Here is a 20,240-nt window from a genome sequence, read left to right on the forward strand (position 1 = left end):
TCCACTTGCTTTGACGATTATTACGTACTGACCTTAGTAAACATTTTTCTTTTAAAGAAACGGTTAACAAATATTTGCAACTCATTTCATTTAACTTTAATGCTCTGTATATAACATGGTGGTGGTAATATGCTAATCAATCCTTGACTGTTGCACCCACAGGTCTATAAACCGGGTCTGTTGCACCCACAGGTCTAAACTCTACCCTGCCCCAAATGCACCATTGCCCATTCAAAGGGGACAAGGTTTTATTTACGGGAGGAAGAAAAAAGAACCACGCATCTTGCCCTCATAGGTCCACTGGACTTGCAAGAGAAAATGTTCAAGGTAGAAGCTGATGGAAATATTCAAGAACGATACCATGCTTTTCGGAGAACAAGGGATTCCATAGTTCTAGATGATCGAGTATGGCACGGTGCAGGGCTGCCCTCAGCTCTGTAAGGAACCTAGTACTGTTCTGGCATCCAAAAGATTAGAAGTTCTGGAAGCATCCAGACAATGTCCTTGGTATGGACATTATTCCCATGAGAAGCATCATAGCCAAACGGATATTAGATAGGAACTGGAGAAGCCAGAGAAAAAGAGTAAAAACGGGGAGCGTGCTCTGGGGCCACTGCTGACGCACTGCTTTATAAACACTTGAGGATTCCTAGAAACAGCAGGAGGACCCTTGGGGAAGACGTGAAAGTACTCTTACTACTGACGTGGGCTTTATTTAGCTGGGACGCATTTGGTTGTCGTCCAACTGCCTCCGAAACATAATGCAAAAGAAAAAATTTCTAATCTAGAAAGAAACATATGAATTCATGCAAATTCCATTTCAATGACTCTTGTAATTTATGTAGCAGGACAACTTCTAGCTGAAGGAGCAATCCGAATGAGTAAGCATTTTCGTGGTGTTACTTTTACGTCTGAACAGGAGCCCTGGTTTTGTTCCCAGCCTCACCTCTGACTCCTCATTATGAAACTGAGAAGCCCTGTGGCCTCTCAGCACCTCAAAATCTCTCTTGTGTGAATGAGGATAATGGGTCAGCCTCTTGCTTCACTGAGTTATTGTGAGTTTAATTAGATAATGTTTGCATAGCCCTTTGAACTCTCCTAATTAAATTATGTGTGAATACGGTGCTTCCTTTTATCAGGATGCCTTGACTGAGCCATTTTATGAAGACTTGAAGATGACTGTGAATGGAGGGCTCACTGGGAAAGGATTAATGTGAACTCAGTTCGGAGAGTGTCAAACAGGCACATCAAAATGGGGTTTGAAGTGATAAGAATAAAGATACAGCCTCACACTGGCTCAAGGGGCAATGGTTATACCTTCATATCAATAAATTTAGCTCCTAGTGTGTAGAATCATGGCTGGTGTGTAATTTAGGTATTGATATTATTGTTTAAAAGATTATATTTATTCATTATATTTTCTAAGATAACATTTGTGATTAATTTCATATTGGTCGTATAAAGAATGACAAAATAACAGACTTGCAATGACCTAGCAAAAGAAGCCATAACCTCTGAAGTAATGAGATTCTGTGTAGATGATCTATTGGTTAGTCTGTTTATTAATCCGAGTCACATATAGAAATCAAAAGCGCAATAGAGAAATTTTTAGATGGGTCAGAAGTCCTTTCTACTAAACTTTCTTGATGAGAATAGTACACCCTAAAATCATTATCCCAATTATTTTTTAATATAAATTAATAATAGGCCTTTTTCTCCTGACAGAAATAAATTCATAGATGGATTGTTTGGGAGAAAAAAACACAAGGCCACCTCCATAAACCTGCATTGGGTTTTAGTGTATAATCATATTTGTAAGCTAGAATTTTTTCATGATAATATTATAAGTATATAACAATTAAATTTCATGTTACTGAATATTTCAGAATACAGAGTTGATAAGTTTTATCAGGAACTTAGACAACTGATATGAGAGTTTTGAAAACTACTCAATATAACAGTGGAAGTTTGCAACAGCAAATGTTTCTGTAAAAACTAATAGCTAGTAATTGTACTTATAACATTCTTTATTACCTAGTGCTTCAGGGGTTATTTACTGATGGACCAGCACAACATAAAGTATTTTTAACTGTTAAAAACTTCAAATTCAGCTTCTCATTCACATCTTCTGAAACATGTATTCTGCCCCAAACTCCTCATCTGAGTGATAAGAGTAGAATTACAGGAAAATTTCAGATTCTTTAGCTCCTGGTTGAAGACTGTGAAAAGTATAAAAATGCCTTAGTAAACACCTGGGTATAATAGCCCAGGTGTTTACTAAGGTATATCAATAATATACCTATAGGTATACCTATATACCTATTTTGTTGAAATTTCCAGAAGAAGGCAAATAAGTGTTAGGATCCAAAGAGACACTAAAGAAAACAAAATACAGATCTAGACTAAAATGTATAGCCTCAGGAGGCACAAAGGTGAAATAGAAGTTGCGTTTGCTACTATAGCATGTAGAGAATGAATGTTTAATTTATGACTCTAAAATTCTGAAAGACTCCAGATCCTCACTCACTGGGGTTTTTAACTAGGAGGATGAATGGTTAAGAATCAGTCCATTCTCTGTTAGTTTTAGCCTTTCCTTAGCTTGTATTTTGGGTATTATATACATTTAGATAAGGGTTTGAAAAGGTCACTGTGAACCCTAATAAGTTCAGCCTCTTTAATTCTGCTGATATCTTAGAAGTGTGATCCAGAAAAACTCTGGCACCTCTTTGCAATCTTCAGTTTGGGCTTGATTTAGACGCACAGGTACCAGTAAGTCTAGGTCAATATTCAAATTATCTGTGACCTCATTATGAACAGGGAGTCTTCAGAGATTTTAAGAAAGAGATCATGAACACATTATTTAATCTCTTGCCAATTCCATTTTCAGGGTGTGAAGTTGGCAGGTGTGGTGTCACAGAGGAGGAAAGGCTACATCCGTGTGCTCCGGGCCAGGACTTGTGGGATGTCTGCGGATTGTTAGACACCTACCACCTGAGTAGTGTGTTTATTCCAAGGGAGAGAGGTTCAGTAAAGAAAAGCAGAGTTTAAGGCTGGTAATGTAGCACCCAGATCAAACTAAAGGTTATCTTTAACAATGTGAGAAATTTCTCCTTGTGAATTAAAGGTTAAATGGGATATTGGACATTTGATTCCTCCTCATCATCCTCTTCCTCAAAGAACAAAGTACATTCTTTTTTTTTTTTTTGGTGGGGCAGGGATTTTTTGGCCAATATTCTTTCTGTTCACAGTGTCTACAAATGTCTTTACCAAGTGACTTGCTCTTTGTGCTTAGTGATTGGGCATTTCAAATTGTTTTCTCTGTAAAGTCATAAACTTATTTGGGCCTTATTCTGGGTTTGTTCTTAGATTCCGTCAAAATGTTTAACAGAGTGCTGAAGGTCTGGCACTAAGTCTATTTCCCATGTAGTTTTTCTTGTGTACTAAGTCCTGTATTTCAGATTTAAAATTATTCACAGGAATCAGCCAAGAGCTCACTCAGAATGTATCTGTATTTAACTTTGTGAGGTAATTGCACTTTGGATGTCTCTGGCCATCCAGGAGGGAAAAGGAACAAGTCAGAAGGAAACGGAGAAACAGAGCTGGGGGAAGAGGGGTAATAAGATAAGGACTGTGAGGCTTCTGCTGAGATTTGGAGGAATCTAAATCAAAGACCATTTTTAGTTTTTCTTTTTTTTTTTTTTTGAATGTTGCCTTGGCCATCTTTTTAAGGGAACAACTGTGGGATCTAAATACACCTTTGGATACTTCCTCAGAATCATTTAAAATGTGCAGATTGTTGAATGTTTGGATTTTATACCTTTCTATTCTAAAGAACCTTTCAAACAAACACTTCTGTACACAACAAAAGTTCCTCAGAATGACTACTGTAATTCTAAATTTTCCTCGATGAGATGACGCCATTTAGAAAAGTAATTATAAGAATGTGGGCTATGGTGTAAGTACATGTAAGAAGCAGGAGTCTGCCTCAGAGAGGCTCAGTCTCAGGTTTAGACTGAGGTAAATCCGGGAGAGTCTGGCACCGGTCAGTTGAAAGTGCTATGTGTATACCTTGCGCCTCAGCACCACCCCACCCTGCCCCGCCTAATTTCTGGCCCATCTCCAGCTGCAGGCCTGACTAATTTGCAGTTCCCAGCAGGTAGAAAGGATTGGAGAGGTTTCACAGAAAATAAAAACAATACAACACTGAGGAAAGTTCTCATAAAATTTTGCCAAGTGACCTGAGGCAAAGTTTCTCCACAGGATTCTCCAAAGTCCAAAAGACACAGGATTCCTCAGTCCTCAAGGTCATTTTGAAGAATAGATTAATCTGGTTTACCCCATCCCTTGCCTGTGAACTTTTCCCTTACAGATAGAGAGCAAAAATGACAGGGACAAAGACGCATGCGTTCTAAGACTGATTAGGATAAAGGTATTTTTAACTGATTGTATAATCAAATTCCTTAAAAGGGTTTCTTATTCATGGGAGTCAAAATAAATTCAGCATTTGGGGAGCTGTGATGAAAAGAAATCAGTTCAGATTCAATGTGAGACTTAGGTTATCATCCCAGTCAAAGAGGCCAGCAATAGCTCCCCATCCCAGCAAGAGGCTCAAGGGGCCACAGAGGCACCCATGGTTTTCCAGTTGAGGTCCTGGAGCATGGATAAGAGAGGTTCTTGATTAAGTCTGTATGGATCCCTAATATTGTTGAATGCTGGCTCCTCCCAAATATTACCCAAAGAATCCATTGTTTAGACAAATCTGAGTTTATGGTTACAGAGTATGGGAAGACCCTTTGAACAGCCCCTCAGGAGCAGTAGTATGCTATAGATCCAGCCCCTATCAGCCTGACAAAGTTGATTCTGAGCATTTCTTTCCAAGTCTATGTTCAGTGCTCTCACCTTAGTAGCTTAAAGTCAGCCATAGTAGGAATATTTATGCCAAGCAAATCATCAGATTCCACAAATCAGGGATTTTGTTTTTATCCCCATAGTTTCAGATTATTTACTCTAGTAGCATCTTAGGTTATAGAAGCAAAGTTGGGATATTTAGGAGATGTTGAAGTTCAAGGCAAGTCTTTGAATGCAGAGGTTTGACTAAGATTAGATAAGGATCATAATACAAAAGTTTAGGACCAGTGGACACAGCATGGAGAGGATTTTGGAGCAAGGGATCCCAAGAGTCCCGGGGAACAGTCATTCGATGCCAACTACTGAAAAGTCAAACAGTTTGATGTTAATTAAAATGAGCTTGTGTATAAGTTCCTGAGATAAAATTACTTGCAGCTTTTATCTTTCTGAGCAAGAGTTTCCTGGAAGTAGAAGAATAAAGTCACATTAATGTGCACAGTAAGCTCTGTGGGTGTGGACGGTTTCGGTTCTCACATATAACGCTTGAGCCTTCAAATTAAATAAGAATTAAGGAAAGGCTTCCATGGAATTATCACAGAAATTAGCACACATAAAAACCATAAAGTTCATAGAAAATGTTCCCTTGAAATTACTCTTCATTTTCAACTTGTACAGAAAGAAAATAATTCTGACTCCACATCGTATGTATTTATTTTCTTTACCAAATATTTAAATAGTTTTTCATGCCATTTCACTATATATAGTGAAATCACTATATATATCACTATATATAGTGATATATCACTATATATAGTGATATATCACTGTATCAAGTGATAAGAATTTAAATATATTGCATTTGTATACTCTGAGAAGAAAATATATCAATCATTTTCCTCTACAGGACAACAATGTAAGTGGATGACTTAGAGTATTTAACATATCTAAAATAGAGATTTTTTATGTTTATTCATTATGATTTCAATCATTAAGTATAATTTGTATTATCTTTCTTTTCTTAGTTGGGCCTTTTATAGAGTCAGATGTCTACAACTGTTCTGAAACCAGTTAATTGAGAGAAGAAAGAAACAATTTTTTTTCAATTTGACCAGACAAAAGAGAATGTTTATATCATAAAGTCAGAAAGTACCACTAATCTTCCCAATTATATCCCTTACTTACTTTAATGTGAATATTTATAATGAGCAGTAAGGACAGTATAAAGTTTCCCTTTGAGATGCGTTTTATTAGTGTTAAAATATTCTCTATGTTGAACTAAAACCTATTCCCTTCCTGTGTTCCCTTTAGTCTTCCTTCTGAAAACACAGAATAAATACATTTTTTATTTCATTGAACATATTGAAGACACTACTGCAATGACTGGGTTTTGATTTTGTTTTCAGTTGTATTTTTTTCTGAGATAGGCAGCCTGAATTTATTGAACCATTCCTCTGTGGGATGGTACCCAGTGTGTGGGCTAGGACTGGTCTCCAATTGTTTCTTACCCTTTGGGAACTATATGTTATATACGTTCACAAGGAGCTGTGGCAGAAAATAAACCAACATACTACTCCTTTTATTGAAAAAGTCTTACTGTGACAAAATAAAGCTAGCTGAATTAAGCCCTGTGTTTAGTGATATAGTGGCTTTATCTTGTGACACAAGCTTTTTTATCTTATTGCAGATAAACAGTTGAGCCAACTAATTTGATAGCACTTGTTCCACATAACATGATTTCTAGATCCATTCTAATCATTCTTCCATAGATTATAACCAATGCCTATAGAGAGAGTCTGCTAAAAAATATAACAGCATTACTTCCTTATATCTGAACACTATTTGTTTTAGTATTATAGCCTAATAGTTATTAATGAGTTTTTAATCAAATACGGTATCTAGTCAGAATTATACATTTATCCTCTTCTAAATTCATGCTACTTATTGTCCATTATTCCAAAGTGGCTACCTTCTAGCTATTCTATCCAATTTTGTGTCATTTGTGAATATAGGCTATGCAGTTTTTGCTGTGTAAAAAAAGGCACTTTAAATAACCACCTTTTTGAAAAAAATCTCACACGTCTTATGGTTCAGTGGGCCAGTTATGGCGGCGACCTTGACTTGTTCCTTCTGATCTTGACTATGCGCTCCAGCATCCGCCTTCAGCCAGAGGGTGGCTGGAGCCTGACTGGTCTAGGATGGCCTCGGGGGAGCGACTCAGCTCTCCTCGCCAGGACTTGTGTCCTCCAGCAGTCTGGCTTGAGCTAGTTCTCATGGCTGTGACAGTGTTCCCAGGATAATAGGAAGCACACTAGATCTCTGTAAGGATCGGCCTCAGTCCTGGCATAGATCACAGAGGCATGGAAAATGGACCTGGAGGACAAGGATAAAATAACCATCCCAACACCAACGTGTTCTTCTAAGTTCTTTATAAAAATTTTGAAAGTGGCACTAACAAATACTCTTCATGGAAGGCCTCAATAGACATTGCAGATGCAGTGATCAACAGTTTTAGAACTGGTTATTTAAAGAGCTTTGACTGTCCCAACAGGAGTTTCCCACTAATCCAAGTTTTTCCATCACATATATAAGGGTTCAGTGAAAATTTTTGTTCAATTTGATGCTTTAGTTAAGAAATCATCTGGAGTTTCCTAAACATAAATGACGATCACTGCATTATTTATAAAACAAAATATTGGGCAGAATGCAGGATTTAATAATTTATTATGTGGATTACCATAATAAATTATTTCGTGCAGTTTTTAAGTTTTAAATAATTGAAAAAAATGGAAAAATATTCACAAGTTAATTTTAATGACAAAGTGGTAAGATACGTAGTGAGGCACAATCTAAACAAAATTACAGATATACTACTTTACATGTAATATACAAATACTTTGAAATCCTGGAAAAGAATACAATCAAAATATACTTATCTTTGTATATCAAGATTATAGTGATTTTTATTTTTATCTTAATAAAAAAACTCTGGAACTTAGCCATTTGCTAATATTGTTGTACTTGAAATAAAATTTGAAAATACAAAAAATAGATGGTGACATAAGATCTCTGTAAAGCTATCTTTCAAACTGGAATGGAGAAATAGTGAGTCAAGTTAACTATATCTTAGAGAAATCAAGAAAAATTAAAAGAAAAGCTCAAGATAGCACTTCATGTTTGGAATATGTGTATAACACTCTACAGTTTACCACAACATGGAGGAATGTGAATTGTTACCATCCTTACTGTTTTTATTTTTCCTTCCTCCCTCCCTCTCTTCCTTTTGTCTGCTTTTAATTTCTGAGTTGTTTTCACTGTACTCCACTCCACTGAATCTCAGCAGGAGGCTCATCCAGCTCCATAACCTCCCAATGCCTTTTGTCGTACATGAAAGACTCAAGTGCTGCTCCAGCAGGTGTCCATTTGGAGACATCTGGTGGACAGTCTCATAGGTAAAAAGGTCAATGCCGGCGGATTCTATGCACAGAAGCCCACATGTGTTAGCTTTGTTCTTCTGCTTGATCAGAAATAATCAGTACAGTTAAGAACAGTGGGTGTTGTATATTTCTTAAAGCCATGACAACAAAATCGTTAGATGTATAAACCTTTGTTATGCTGTCCTCATGACCAAGTTTAAGAATTGTCTAGATTGTTTTACAATTCTGCTTTGCTTCCAGGTATTCCACAGTTGATTACATCTGATATGATTAAAGAAGGTGCTGCTGTAATTGATGTTGGAATCAACTATGTCCACGACCCAGTGACAGAAAAGACAAAATTAGTTGGAGATGTGGACTTTGAAGGTAACAAATTATATCATTTTTCGTAAGTAATAATAAAGAAACATTCAGTGTTTCATGTTTTGATAGTAGAAAGTAAAACTTTCTAATGATGGGGGCATTATTAAGTTATAAATCATTGCACCTCTTTCCTCTGAGGGAAAAGAAAAGGGGAATAAAACAGGAAAACCTGAGAATGTATATACGCAACAATACCTTCCAAGGACAGCGTGGTGAGTGAGAGCAAAGCACAGGGGGATCGTACCAAAGAGCACACTGCTGCCCTCCCAACCTGCCACCCACAGGCTCCCCGATGGGGACGGAGCTTCCAGTCTAGCAGGGTGGCTCTCCAAGTGCACGTGTATGTCTTTCCACATATATGTTCATTATATGTACATGTTGATCTCTTTGGTAAATGACCTCATTTCTTTATTTCATTGTTCAGGTTCAATCACTAATATTAGGTATCAATAATTTATTTGAATATCTCAACTTGAAAAGGTGAGAATATATTTCAAGCCTTGACCTTATTTCTTATTTTTTGCACTGTCATTGCTTCTTGACAACATTACAGTCACCATGCATTTCTTGTGAAAATCGCCACACTTATGATGCAACCAGGGGGCACAGACAACACAATGAGCTTGAGAAAGAAAAGCCAGGATATTTTTAGTTCATAACCTTGACTGTGCCGTGGGACCACCTTACCCAGTACTTTATCACATCTTATAAGATCCTTCTGTTATATGAGAGTTTGCTGGTCTCCGTTCATTACCACACATTCTTATGCTTAGCTAAGAAGGTTTTTTTGCTCATGAGGCTATTGTGAAAATATTTAAAAATGAGCATTTCAGGGTGAATGCATCTGCTCAGTCACACATATATGTGCACCTCAGGTTGCATACAAGTCCACTTGGTAGAATCTATTACATTAATTTGTGGTTGTGTATCTAAGTATATAATGAAATAAAAAAGGAAATGACAAATAGAAAGAAGACATGACATGAACAGGAAAGAGCACTGAAGAGATGCTTTGAGACTAGTGCTCTAGCCCAGGAACTTTGCAATCTCTCCAGGCATTGGGTTGTCATCAGGTAGTACTAACGGCTCCTTCTAGCCCTAATGCTTGGTGTGTCTTGTACATTCAAATCGGTGCTACCAAATGACTGTGAAAACCCCCTAGAATGTTTGGAAGATCAGATTTCTCTGATCCTATCATAAAATACCCCATGTGATTGGTAACATTACTCTTGCCACACTACTGGTTTGCGGAGGCAGAGCCGTAAGGAAGACCTGGACTTGGTAAAGGAGACCTTGCCATCTGGGCCGTGACTCAGCCACCCAGAGGAGCAGGTGAGAGGTAGGCTTTGGCATGTCGTTCTTCAGGTTGTTCCTCAGGACTTAACCTGAGGTGAGGCATCATCTCTTGCCTGAGAGGGAGGAACTTGAACTTGGGTTATGCCACAAAACTTATGGGTAGCACTTGGCTGCTAATTGCCACAGGGGAAGTGTGGCTGCTTTGTATTGGTGACAGTTTCACTATAACTATAACCCAGATTAACAAAAGGGATGTAGATAAAAATCAAGTGCTGAAGTAAATTGTTCTTGCAGAAATCTTCGGTTTACTCATAAAGGAAATAGGACAACCTATTTCAAGTAGATGATTTTGATGAGAATGATTTTTTAAAGAATAATGGCCCCATTAGGGAAATATTAGAAATATGTAAATGGTTGCAAATCTAGTGATGTATTAAACTGGAAGTCATTTTATCTATTTTATTTGTAAGAAAATCCAGATGCCTATTTGTAGTCTTCTTCATTATTAGATGTTTCATCCTCAGTTTTGGAACAGGCTTCTCTCTAAAAAGAGATGTTTTATAAGGGTCTCATCACCAATTGCTATAGTTCCTGACAAAAAGGAGACATGAAAACACCCTAAATATTTCTTTTTGACATTAATGTCAGGTTTTTGTTTTGATTTAGACATAATTTCTTTCAGAGCACATCTTCCTTCATCTACTAGGGTTCCCTGCTCTCTTTTCCCCCCACTGCTCCATCCCCTTCCATCTTCCTTGTTTCCCCTCCTGAGACCAGGATGGAACAGCACAGCCCTGTCTGGGCTGACGGCACCGTGTGGTGGTCAGGACTAGAGGTAACACAGAGAGAAATAATCGTTGTCCCCCACTCCACCATCGCTCAAACAATTCCCTGTCACCTCAGCACCTCAGCTGCAAATTTGTCAGTATTCCTAAAGAGGAAGCAGGTAAATCTAGAAGAAAATTATACTAGGGAAAGCATGAGAGGCTTTTCTACCGGGGAACACTGTCTCAGTCATTTGGATTCGCTCTTCTTAGCCAGTGTTTGAGAATGCTTTCAGAGTGCTGGTACTATTCTCATCCTCTTACATAAATTATTCATTTAATTCTTAACCCTATAAGGTAGGAGTTGTTACCCCTGGCGTCTTGCCTGAGATGACATAGTCACGTAGCACCATTTGTTCACAGCCAGACTCTTGTAATTTGTACCTTCTATTGTCTCCACTCTTTTGTACTTCATTTGGTTAATACTTTCCTTTTGGAGACCTGAAGTTCCTTCTTTATTCCATGTCCGCCCCACCAGGAGATGTATAACAGCAAGTTTGAAAAGCGCCTGGACTATGATATTTGTGTACAGCAGTCCTCAGTTTGCTTGGTTCTGATATACAGGGATTTCAGTTACCATAGCTGAGCTTAATAACAGCAGTCCTTCAACAAAGCGGTTTGAATTTCAGTCCTTGTGGTATGTTAACTGTAATTGCATAGACTGCAAATTTCCCTGTTAGATCCTCAGTCCAAAAATCATTATGCAAATAACAAATGTGCATGACAATCTGTGACCAGTCATATAACTTCTTTCAAAGTCTGTTGGCAATTGGTCATGGCACATTCAGCTCAGATAACAAAATGTACAGTTCTGTTGACTCCTCATCTTCCAATGATAGACCTTCCTTTCCAAAAAACATACCATGGAAAGAGGGAATTACCAGCAAAGAAAAGAACAGTAGTGATACTGAAAGTGAAATTGAAACAGCTGACCATGGAATGTTGACAGTGCCTCCATTTGCCATTTAAAAGACTCTTGATATACAGCTAGAGGAATTTACAGAAGGCAAATTTATGGACATATATATATTTGGACATGTATGGAATGTCTTGGGCCAGGTCAGGGGTGATGCTGGACAGATAGGGTACAACAGGGGACAGGCCAGCCACAGCTGAACTAGTGGGTATGTGGGCCACAGGGTAGGAGTCTGCTCAGAGTCCAAGACCCCTGCCTTGGAAGATTGGGCTACTGCTGCTGCCAGGAGGCTCTCCTGGAGACTGAGGGCCAGTCCTGGGCATGGTCCACAAAGTTTCCCGTAATTGGGGCAGTGGTACTTTAAGGCAGTCCAAGGCAAAGAGGTCTGTATCATACTTTCAGAAACTGGGGACAAGCCTACAGCAAAGCCTTGGTTTCTGTTCCTGGGCCCAGGGCTACACAGGGCCCTGGAGGCTTTGCACATCTTCTGCTTTGAGTACTAAGGTTTTTGTGTGTATGCCTGGCTGGGTGGGGCAAGTTGCCTATTGTTAGAAGACAGCCCATGGATGTAGAGACAGAAGTGGGATTGATGGATCCCATGGTAGTCATATTTTTAATTGCTTGTGGAGCCTCCATACTGTTTTTCATAGTGGCTACACCAGTTTTCAATACCTCCAACAGTGCACAGTGGTTTTCTTTCATTTATATCCTGGCCAGCACCTACCTCTCGTCTTTTTGATAATAGGAATTCTGACAGGTGTGATGTAATATCTCGTTGTGGTTTTGATTTGCTTTTTCCTGATGATTTGTGATGTTCAGTATCTTTTTATGTACCTGCTGGCCATTTGGATGCCTTCTTTGCAAAAATCTATTTGGTTCCTTGGCCCATCTTTTAATTGGATTGTTATTGGCTTGTATGAGATATTTATATATTTTGCATATTAACCCCTTACCCATATATGATTTACAAATATTTTCTCCAATTCTGTAGGTTGCTTTTTTTGTTTAATTTAATGTACAGGAACTGTTTACTTTGATATAGTCTCATTTGTTGATTTTCACTTTTGTTGCTTATGTTTTGGATGTCATATTCAAGAAATCATTGCCAAGACCAATGTCAAGGAGCATTTTTCCTATATTTTCTTCTAGGGGTTTTATGATATCATGCCTTATGCTTAAGACTTTAATCTATTTTGAGTTAAATTTTGTGAATGATATGAGATGGGGTCCAATTTCATTTTTCTGTTTGTGATCATCCAGTTTTCCCAGAACCAGTTGTTGAAGAGACTGTTATTTCCCATAGAATATTCTTGGCTCTCTTGTCAAATACTAATTGACCCTTTATGTTGAGTTTATTTGTAGGCTTTCTATGTGGTTCCACTGGTCCATGTGTCTGTTTTTATGCCAGTGCTATGCTGTTTTAATTACTGTAACTTTATAATATAGCTTGAAATCAGAAAATGTGATGTCGCCAGGTTTGTTCTTTTTTCTCAGGATTGCTTTTGCTGCTCGGATTTTTTTGTGGTTTCATTCAAACTTTAGGATTATTTTTTCTATTTCAATAGAAAATGCCATTGGAATTTTTCATAGTGATTGCATTGAATCTATAGATAGCTTTGGGCAGTATGAACATTTTAACAATATTAATTCTGCCAATCCATGGACACAAGATAGCTTTCCATTCGTGATTTCTTCATTTTTTGTATTAATGTCATATAGTTTTCACTATATAGATCTCTCTTTTACTTGATTAAATTTCTTTCTTAGTATTTTATTGTTTTTGGTGCTATCGGAAATGGGAAAGTTTTTAAATTTCATTTTTATGTATTTCATTGTCATTGTATAGAAATACAACTGATATGTGTAAGTTGATTTTATGATCTAGTTTTCCCATTTCTTAATATCTATCCAAAGGAAATGAAAATAGGATATTAAAAAGATATCTGCATTTCCATATTTATTGAAACATTTTTCATAACAGCCAAGACTGGAAACACTCTAACTGTCCCTCAATGGATGAATGAATAAAAAAGATAAGAGATAGATAGATAAATATAGAGAGATAGAAATAAATAAAATGGAATTATTCAGCCATGAGAAAGAAGGAAATCCTGCCATTTGTGACAACATAGATGGACCCTGAGGGCATTATGCCTAGTGAGAGAAGCCAGAGAAAGACTAATGCTGTATGATCTCACATACATGTGGAATCAAAAAAGCTGAACTATAGAAACAGAGAGTAGAATTGCGGTTACCAGGAGCTGGGCGCAGTAGGATGGAGAGATGTTAAATGGTACAAACCTGCACAATAAATTCTGGAGATCTAATACTACACAGTGTAATGATTATAGTCAGCAATACTGTGTTATAAAATTCAAAATTGCTGAAAGGCTAGATCTTAATTGTTCACGGCACAAAAATAAATGATAATTATGTGACATGATAATAGTATTAACAAAAGCTGTATTTGTACATTTCAATACATAAGTTAACAATTCAACAGGTTGCCTACCTTAAAATTTCACAATGTTGTATGTCAGTTATATCTCAATTAAAAAACACATAGTGCACAAGACTTTAGTTTTGGGCTGGGACACAGTGAGGGCAGGAATGGGGGCAGAGACTCTTTCTCCTGGTTCTCTGCTCCCCAGCGCCCTCCTTGCCTTTTGGGTACTCCAGCGGGGTTCTACATGACACTACTGCAGGGCACCCTCTCGTGGGTAGTACCCTCCTGAAGCTGGGTCACCTCACCCTTTAGGCCACAGGTGAGAGAGGGATGCAAGATCAGCATTAGCTCAACTGAGTGACTAGGGAGTTCAGTTTTCGTGATGGAGTCTGTGCTTGAACTTGGGGAGAGATGTGTAGATGAGGAGGGGGCAGTCCTAGATAGGGAGCAAAAGAGGGTCCTTAGCCTAGCTTCCCTGGAAAAGGAAAGGAAAAGGCTAGTTTGTCCATCTACTTTCCAGCCTACAGCTTGCTGTTTTCTTAAACTGCACCAGGAATGTGACGCCCCCAGGCTTGGAGGGGACACACAGCTGAGCCCACCTACTATTAGCAATTTTTTTCTGAACCATAACTCCTGGCACAGTAGAGGCCAGGGGCTTCTCTGACCTGTCACAACACCCCTTTGCAGACAGAGCTGAGGAGGTCAGTGGGAGGAGGAGGGCCTGCCCATGGCCCTCGTAGGAACCCCTGGAAGCCAGAGGTTTGGGGCTGGGATGCAGGAAGGCAATGTTACAGGAACTTTGGACACAATAGTGACCTAAATAGGCAAAGTCCGTATCCACATGTAGCTTACCTTCCAGTTGGAGGAGACAAAAAATAAACAAATACATACCAGTACATGTTCATATAAAATATTAGGAAGTATTTAGTGTTACAAAAATAAAACAAGATAAGGGGATTAGAGAATTATGGAGTGCCGCTGTTTAGAAAGGGTGGTCAAGGAAGGCCCACTGCTGACCTGAGCAGAAGGAGGGAGAGAGCTGTGTAGATATGTGGGAGAGGAACGTATCAGGCACCTGGAGCCACAGGAGTGAAGAACGTGAAGGGCAGCATTCCTGGTGCAGTTACAGAGGGAGCAGCAGGGGTGCCAGATCACGTAGGCGCCATGGACCATGGAAAAGAATTTGGATTTTATTCCAAGTGTTATGGACAGCCATTGGAGGACTTGAGGGAAAGAAATAAGTCAACTTGCACTTTAACAGTGTCACCTTGGCTACTGAATGGCAGATAGACCATAGAGAAGTAAGGGGATAAGTAGGGTACCTGTTAGGAGGCTATTGTAATTACCTAAGTGAGAAATTACCCAAGGTGGGTGTGGACCAGCTTGGGAATGGATGAAGGTGTTAAGACATGGTAAGATGGTAGAGATAATTTAAAAGGAAAATTAGAATGATTGGGTAAATAATTAGATAGAAAAAGAAAAGAACCAATAATGACTGTAAGAATTTTCCAATAAGCAGGAATGAAGATACCAGTTCCAGAATACTTTTGAGATGAGTCTGAGGTGATCAATGAAATTCACCTACATTTGAGTATATTAGGCAGAGAGCAGGCAGAGGGAGAAGAGGCTCTTTACAAGTGGAGGGACCTGCAAATCAAAGGCAAAGAGGAAAAATTACAAAAAGCCTTTCATTCTTAAAAAGCCCAACATTGTTAAATGAGGGAAGCATGATATTGTAAGCAATTGTGATCCAAATGGCTAGAGCCTTACCTTGAATTCTTCCAAAGAATCCCCACCAAACAGAAAATCTGCAGCAAAAGGAACCCTATAATTTGGGATGCCATTTGGTCAAAATTATTCTTCAAATTTGTAACCCAGTAGTTAAAACATGAGAACAAAAGTGCGTCTTGAATTACAAAGAAGCCCAGTACTATTTTTCTGAGAAAGTACTAGAACTGAAACTAAAACCTTTGGAGTGCTTTTAAAGCACTTTTCATTTAAATTTTCTCTTTTATTATAGTGGCTTCTCCAGATGTATTTTATATGCATAGTGCCCTACATTTGAAGTCTGAGGGTTACCTTTCACTCTGTGCTCTTTTTATATCACGTCCAACCTTTTATAAAAGATTATGGAGTCAGTTTGGCTAGGATTGGAATCTTAGCTCTCTCTGTTGCTTAAAACAATTAAGCAAATTGTTTCACCTCTCTAAGACTTGATTTTATCATCTGAAAACTGAGATAATAATACCTATCTTATAAACTTGTTTTGAAGGTTAAATGAAGTAATCACCTCACATGAGCTGATGCATGTGACTTGCTGAGCATAATGGCTGGTGGAAAACAGTGCAAGTGTGTGTGTGTGTGTGTGTGTGCACACGCACTAGTCACCTTTTCTCTCCATTCCAACTGTAGATCCAGTAATATATCACTTCACAGTTCAGTCACCACCCTGCTCCTCACCACTTTCTTGGCCTCGGGTCTCCCCTGGTCGTCTGTTCTTTACCCAACGGTCATACGCATTCATGTGCATAAACTTTAAAGCACTCGTACTTATTTCCATCTTCTCCCAGTTCCTACAGCAGATCTCATCTGACCTACTCTTTTCCTCTTAACCCTATACTACCTTGAACTTTAATGAGTTATTCCTCACTAACTTGTATGCCTGCATAAGGTGAACTTCTTGTCCTACACCTCTTTTGTATCTCCATCCCCCACCAGGTCTCAGCCAGCCTGTCCCAACATTGCTCATTTTATAACCATCCTCTGTACTTGTAAATTCCCAGTATTACTCTTACAGAAGTAATTCTTTAAAGTTGTCTTAGTGAAGATGAAACTCCTACTAAAGGTAACATCAAACAAGTTATTGATCTACAACAGCCCAGATCTAATAATGATACATCCATTGAGTCATTCACTGATTCATTCGGCCCGTATTTCTCACACAGCACAGCTTCAAGGTGCTGGGTTATAGCCATGCACAGGAGAGACAAAGTCCCTGCTCTCACAGAACGTGTATTCTCTAGATTACATGTACAAACAAGGTTTTCTGGAAGTGGTTTTGGCACTGTTTACTCCCTACTGTATGTGGTAAAAGATGAAAAAATAAGAGTATATTACCAATTTCTAAGGAAGTTGGGCTATTTTTGAACTCTATCACTTTTATAGAACTGTACAGTTTTATTAAAAAGACAAATTAAAGTCACTCCATACCAACTCAGTTTTCAGTGTGAATTATTTAATTTGATGATATGTGTCTTAATCAGTTTTGGCTGGTATAATGAATCACCTTGGCCTTATCAATGTAAAGAACAAGCATTTATTTTTTATAGTTCTGGGTACTGGAAGTCCGATCAGGATGTCCCCATAGTCAGGTTGTGGCGAGCACCCACGTCTGGGTTGCAGATAGCTGATTTCTCACTGTATCCTCACATGGCACAAAGAGAGAGCTCTCTCTGGTTTTTGTGTGTTTGTTTGTAAATAAAAGCATTAATCCCATTCTTGAGGGCTCTACCTTCATAACATAATCATCTCCCCAATCCTCACCTCCTAACACCATCGCCTTGGAAGTAAGGTTTGCAGCATGTGAATTTGAGGGGACCACAAACATTCAGTCCTAAAAAAATATGGTTGCTCAGTCTGACTCAAAATATCAACTAATTCTGGAAGATAATTACAAGGTAGCCCAAAAGTCGAGCTTTAGCCTAAGGGAGGACCTCATCCCTGAAGTGATCTCATCCAGTCACTCTGAAAAAGCTGATGGAGAATTGCAGCAGCCTCCGTTAGAGACGCTGTTGCTGTCACTGTGGTCAGAGGGCCCGCACAGGTCATTTCATACATGGATGGAACCACTGACGGTCACTTTGAGACCCCGTCAGCAGGGAGCAGCCCATCTTCCCTGTTCTTACAGCGTGCACAAGATGCTCCTTATGAAGTTAAGGTCTTTGAAGTCAGGCCAGCTTTGGAGATTTTCTTCTTAGTGTAATGCATTTGACATTGAATGATCTACTCTTACAGCAAAGAGTGAAAGTTGAAGCACAAAAAGGACATTCACAGGAGCAAGAGAGGTGCGTGGGGCCTCTGCACATCCTCCCCTTTTCCTTATACTTAATGATGAGATTTTGGGGTTTTTTGGCAGTTTGTTAGGGCCCCATTAAAAGATATGTATTTATGGGAGGAAAATGTTATGTTGTAGTATCTTAGGTGATGGCACACTATTGAGATCAAGGCCCTGCCAAGAGATTTTGGGGGCACTCCACACAGGCTGTGCAGTTTGCAGACTGCACTCTGTGATGGGAACGCTGAGCGTCTCGAGGAGAAGGGATTGGGGAAAATGACATGTGTAAATGGTGACTTTGTTTTTTTTTAAAGTCAAAAAAGGAAGGCATTTTTAGTCATGCTAGAATACTAGAACTATCATAGCAGTGATCACTGCTCCTGACCACCAGCGTGGAAACTGGCAATGATAGCTGACAGAATCCATGATCAGAAAGGGGCTTCCACACGTGGGTCACAGGGTTCATGGTGAGCAATTTTGAACTTCCGTGGGGTGACACATTTGCTATTTGGCTCCATTAAATGCTTCTGAGTGGTATGAGAAGTATTTTTACATATTCACATTTATGAAGCATATATGTATATATATATACACACACACATATATGTATGTGTGTATATAAATGTATTTTAATTTAATATAAAAAGAAAAGTAATTAAAGCCATAAAAAAGCTCGGCCACCCTACAAATGTATATAGCATAGGAAATAGAGGAAAGGAGCCTTTGTAAGTATAGCTCACCAACTGGATGAAGCCAATATGATTTGTATAGAAATGTGGATCAGAGTGTCATACTCTTGTACCCCACTAGGGCATTAATCCTGTCTGTCCCATTACTGCCCCACAGGGGGCCATGATAATAAGTGTCTTAATATATGTAGAAATCTTGTAGAAACCACAGGACTCAGGCAACCAGAGGAATGTAAGAGACAGCATAGTAAATTGCCTCTAGGGCACCTGATTCCTTGTTGCCTTACAAGAGTTCAATGGCGAGCCACTCACTTGTCAAGGAGCTCTTTCCTCCCTCTGGTTTATCATGCTCTTAAGTGTCATTTTTATACCAACCATATGAGAAAGTGGAGTGTTTTCCATATTACCTCCTGAGTCATACTATTTCTCTAGCCCTATGCCAGACAGGTTTTTCTGGTTGTTATTCATGCACTTCATTCTGCAGCTTGTCTCCCCTTCATTATAGTGGATATGTTTTAGAGGTCATGTCTAAATTGCCTGCATTTAAATCATGGGAAAATTCTGCAAGCATTTAATTTAGACAATTATACATATATGCATACACGAGGAGGCTGAGATTTACACGAGAGGAACAAGAAATTTTTCGTCTGCTGCCTGTCACAGGTAAAGAATGGTCCCTTTTCCTATCAAGGAAGGGAGTTGGTTTTAAAAGTTAGTTGTAGCATGGTTGGAAACCTGACATGGGCCATAGAGTATTTCCTTCAAAGTGACAGAGAATTGGACAGAATAGAAAGGAAAATGAAATAATCCTACAGAAACTTGAGACATCAGTTTCCTCCACCCAAAAGTAGATTTATAAAACACAAGTATATTCTTGACTTTGCCAGAATACGCAAATTGCAAACCATACTAGAAAAATGAATTCTGTTTAGGTATATCCGGACATCCTATGATTGGATATCTCCGGAGTAGTATATAATGACTGAAGCAGGAATGCACCATCTGCCTGCGAATCGGTGAGCTTTCTCACAGAGTATCTTTGGTGAGAATTTGGGGTATTACGCTCAGACCCTGGGAACCCACGAACATCAAGTTTCCAGAGGAAATAATGACCTAGAACGCACAAGCCAGAGACCCCTGAGGTTTCCCAGTAACAAAAGGTTCATTATCACGTACTTCTGCCTTTACTCTTGTTAAAGGGCATCTTAATGCCCCTTATGTTGCTGTTAGTATCGTTCCTGAGAAATAGTTCTAAACTTTGTGACCACATGTCACCCCTGGGTTTTGGGGAGGTGCAGACATATACTGACCGCCTAGTTTCTCCCATCAGCCCTGTCATCACCTCAAATTTTAAACATAAAATGACTTCT

At 38.8% G+C, this 20,240-nt stretch overlaps 1 protein-coding gene across 1 annotated transcript in view; it reads left to right on the forward strand.

The window, feature by feature from the left end:
* The window catches only part of MTHFD2L (methylenetetrahydrofolate dehydrogenase (NADP+ dependent) 2 like), a 98,445-nt gene that overhangs the window by 70,703 nt on the left and 7,502 nt on the right, over positions 1-20,240 (forward strand). The window contains exon 7 of the mRNA XM_053655705.1: positions 8,523-8,648. Coding sequence (XP_053511680.1) covers positions 8,523-8,648 — 126 coding nt within the window. The remainder of the gene's footprint in view (positions 1-8,522; positions 8,649-20,240) is intronic.

The sequence above is a fragment of the Artibeus jamaicensis genome, unplaced genomic scaffold (genome assembly GCF_021234435.1).
Source record: "Artibeus jamaicensis isolate MK-2021 breed Jamaican fruit bat unplaced genomic scaffold, CSHL_Jam_final scaffold_1031, whole genome shotgun sequence".
Classification (NCBI taxonomy): Eukaryota; Metazoa; Chordata; class Mammalia; order Chiroptera; family Phyllostomidae; genus Artibeus; species Artibeus jamaicensis.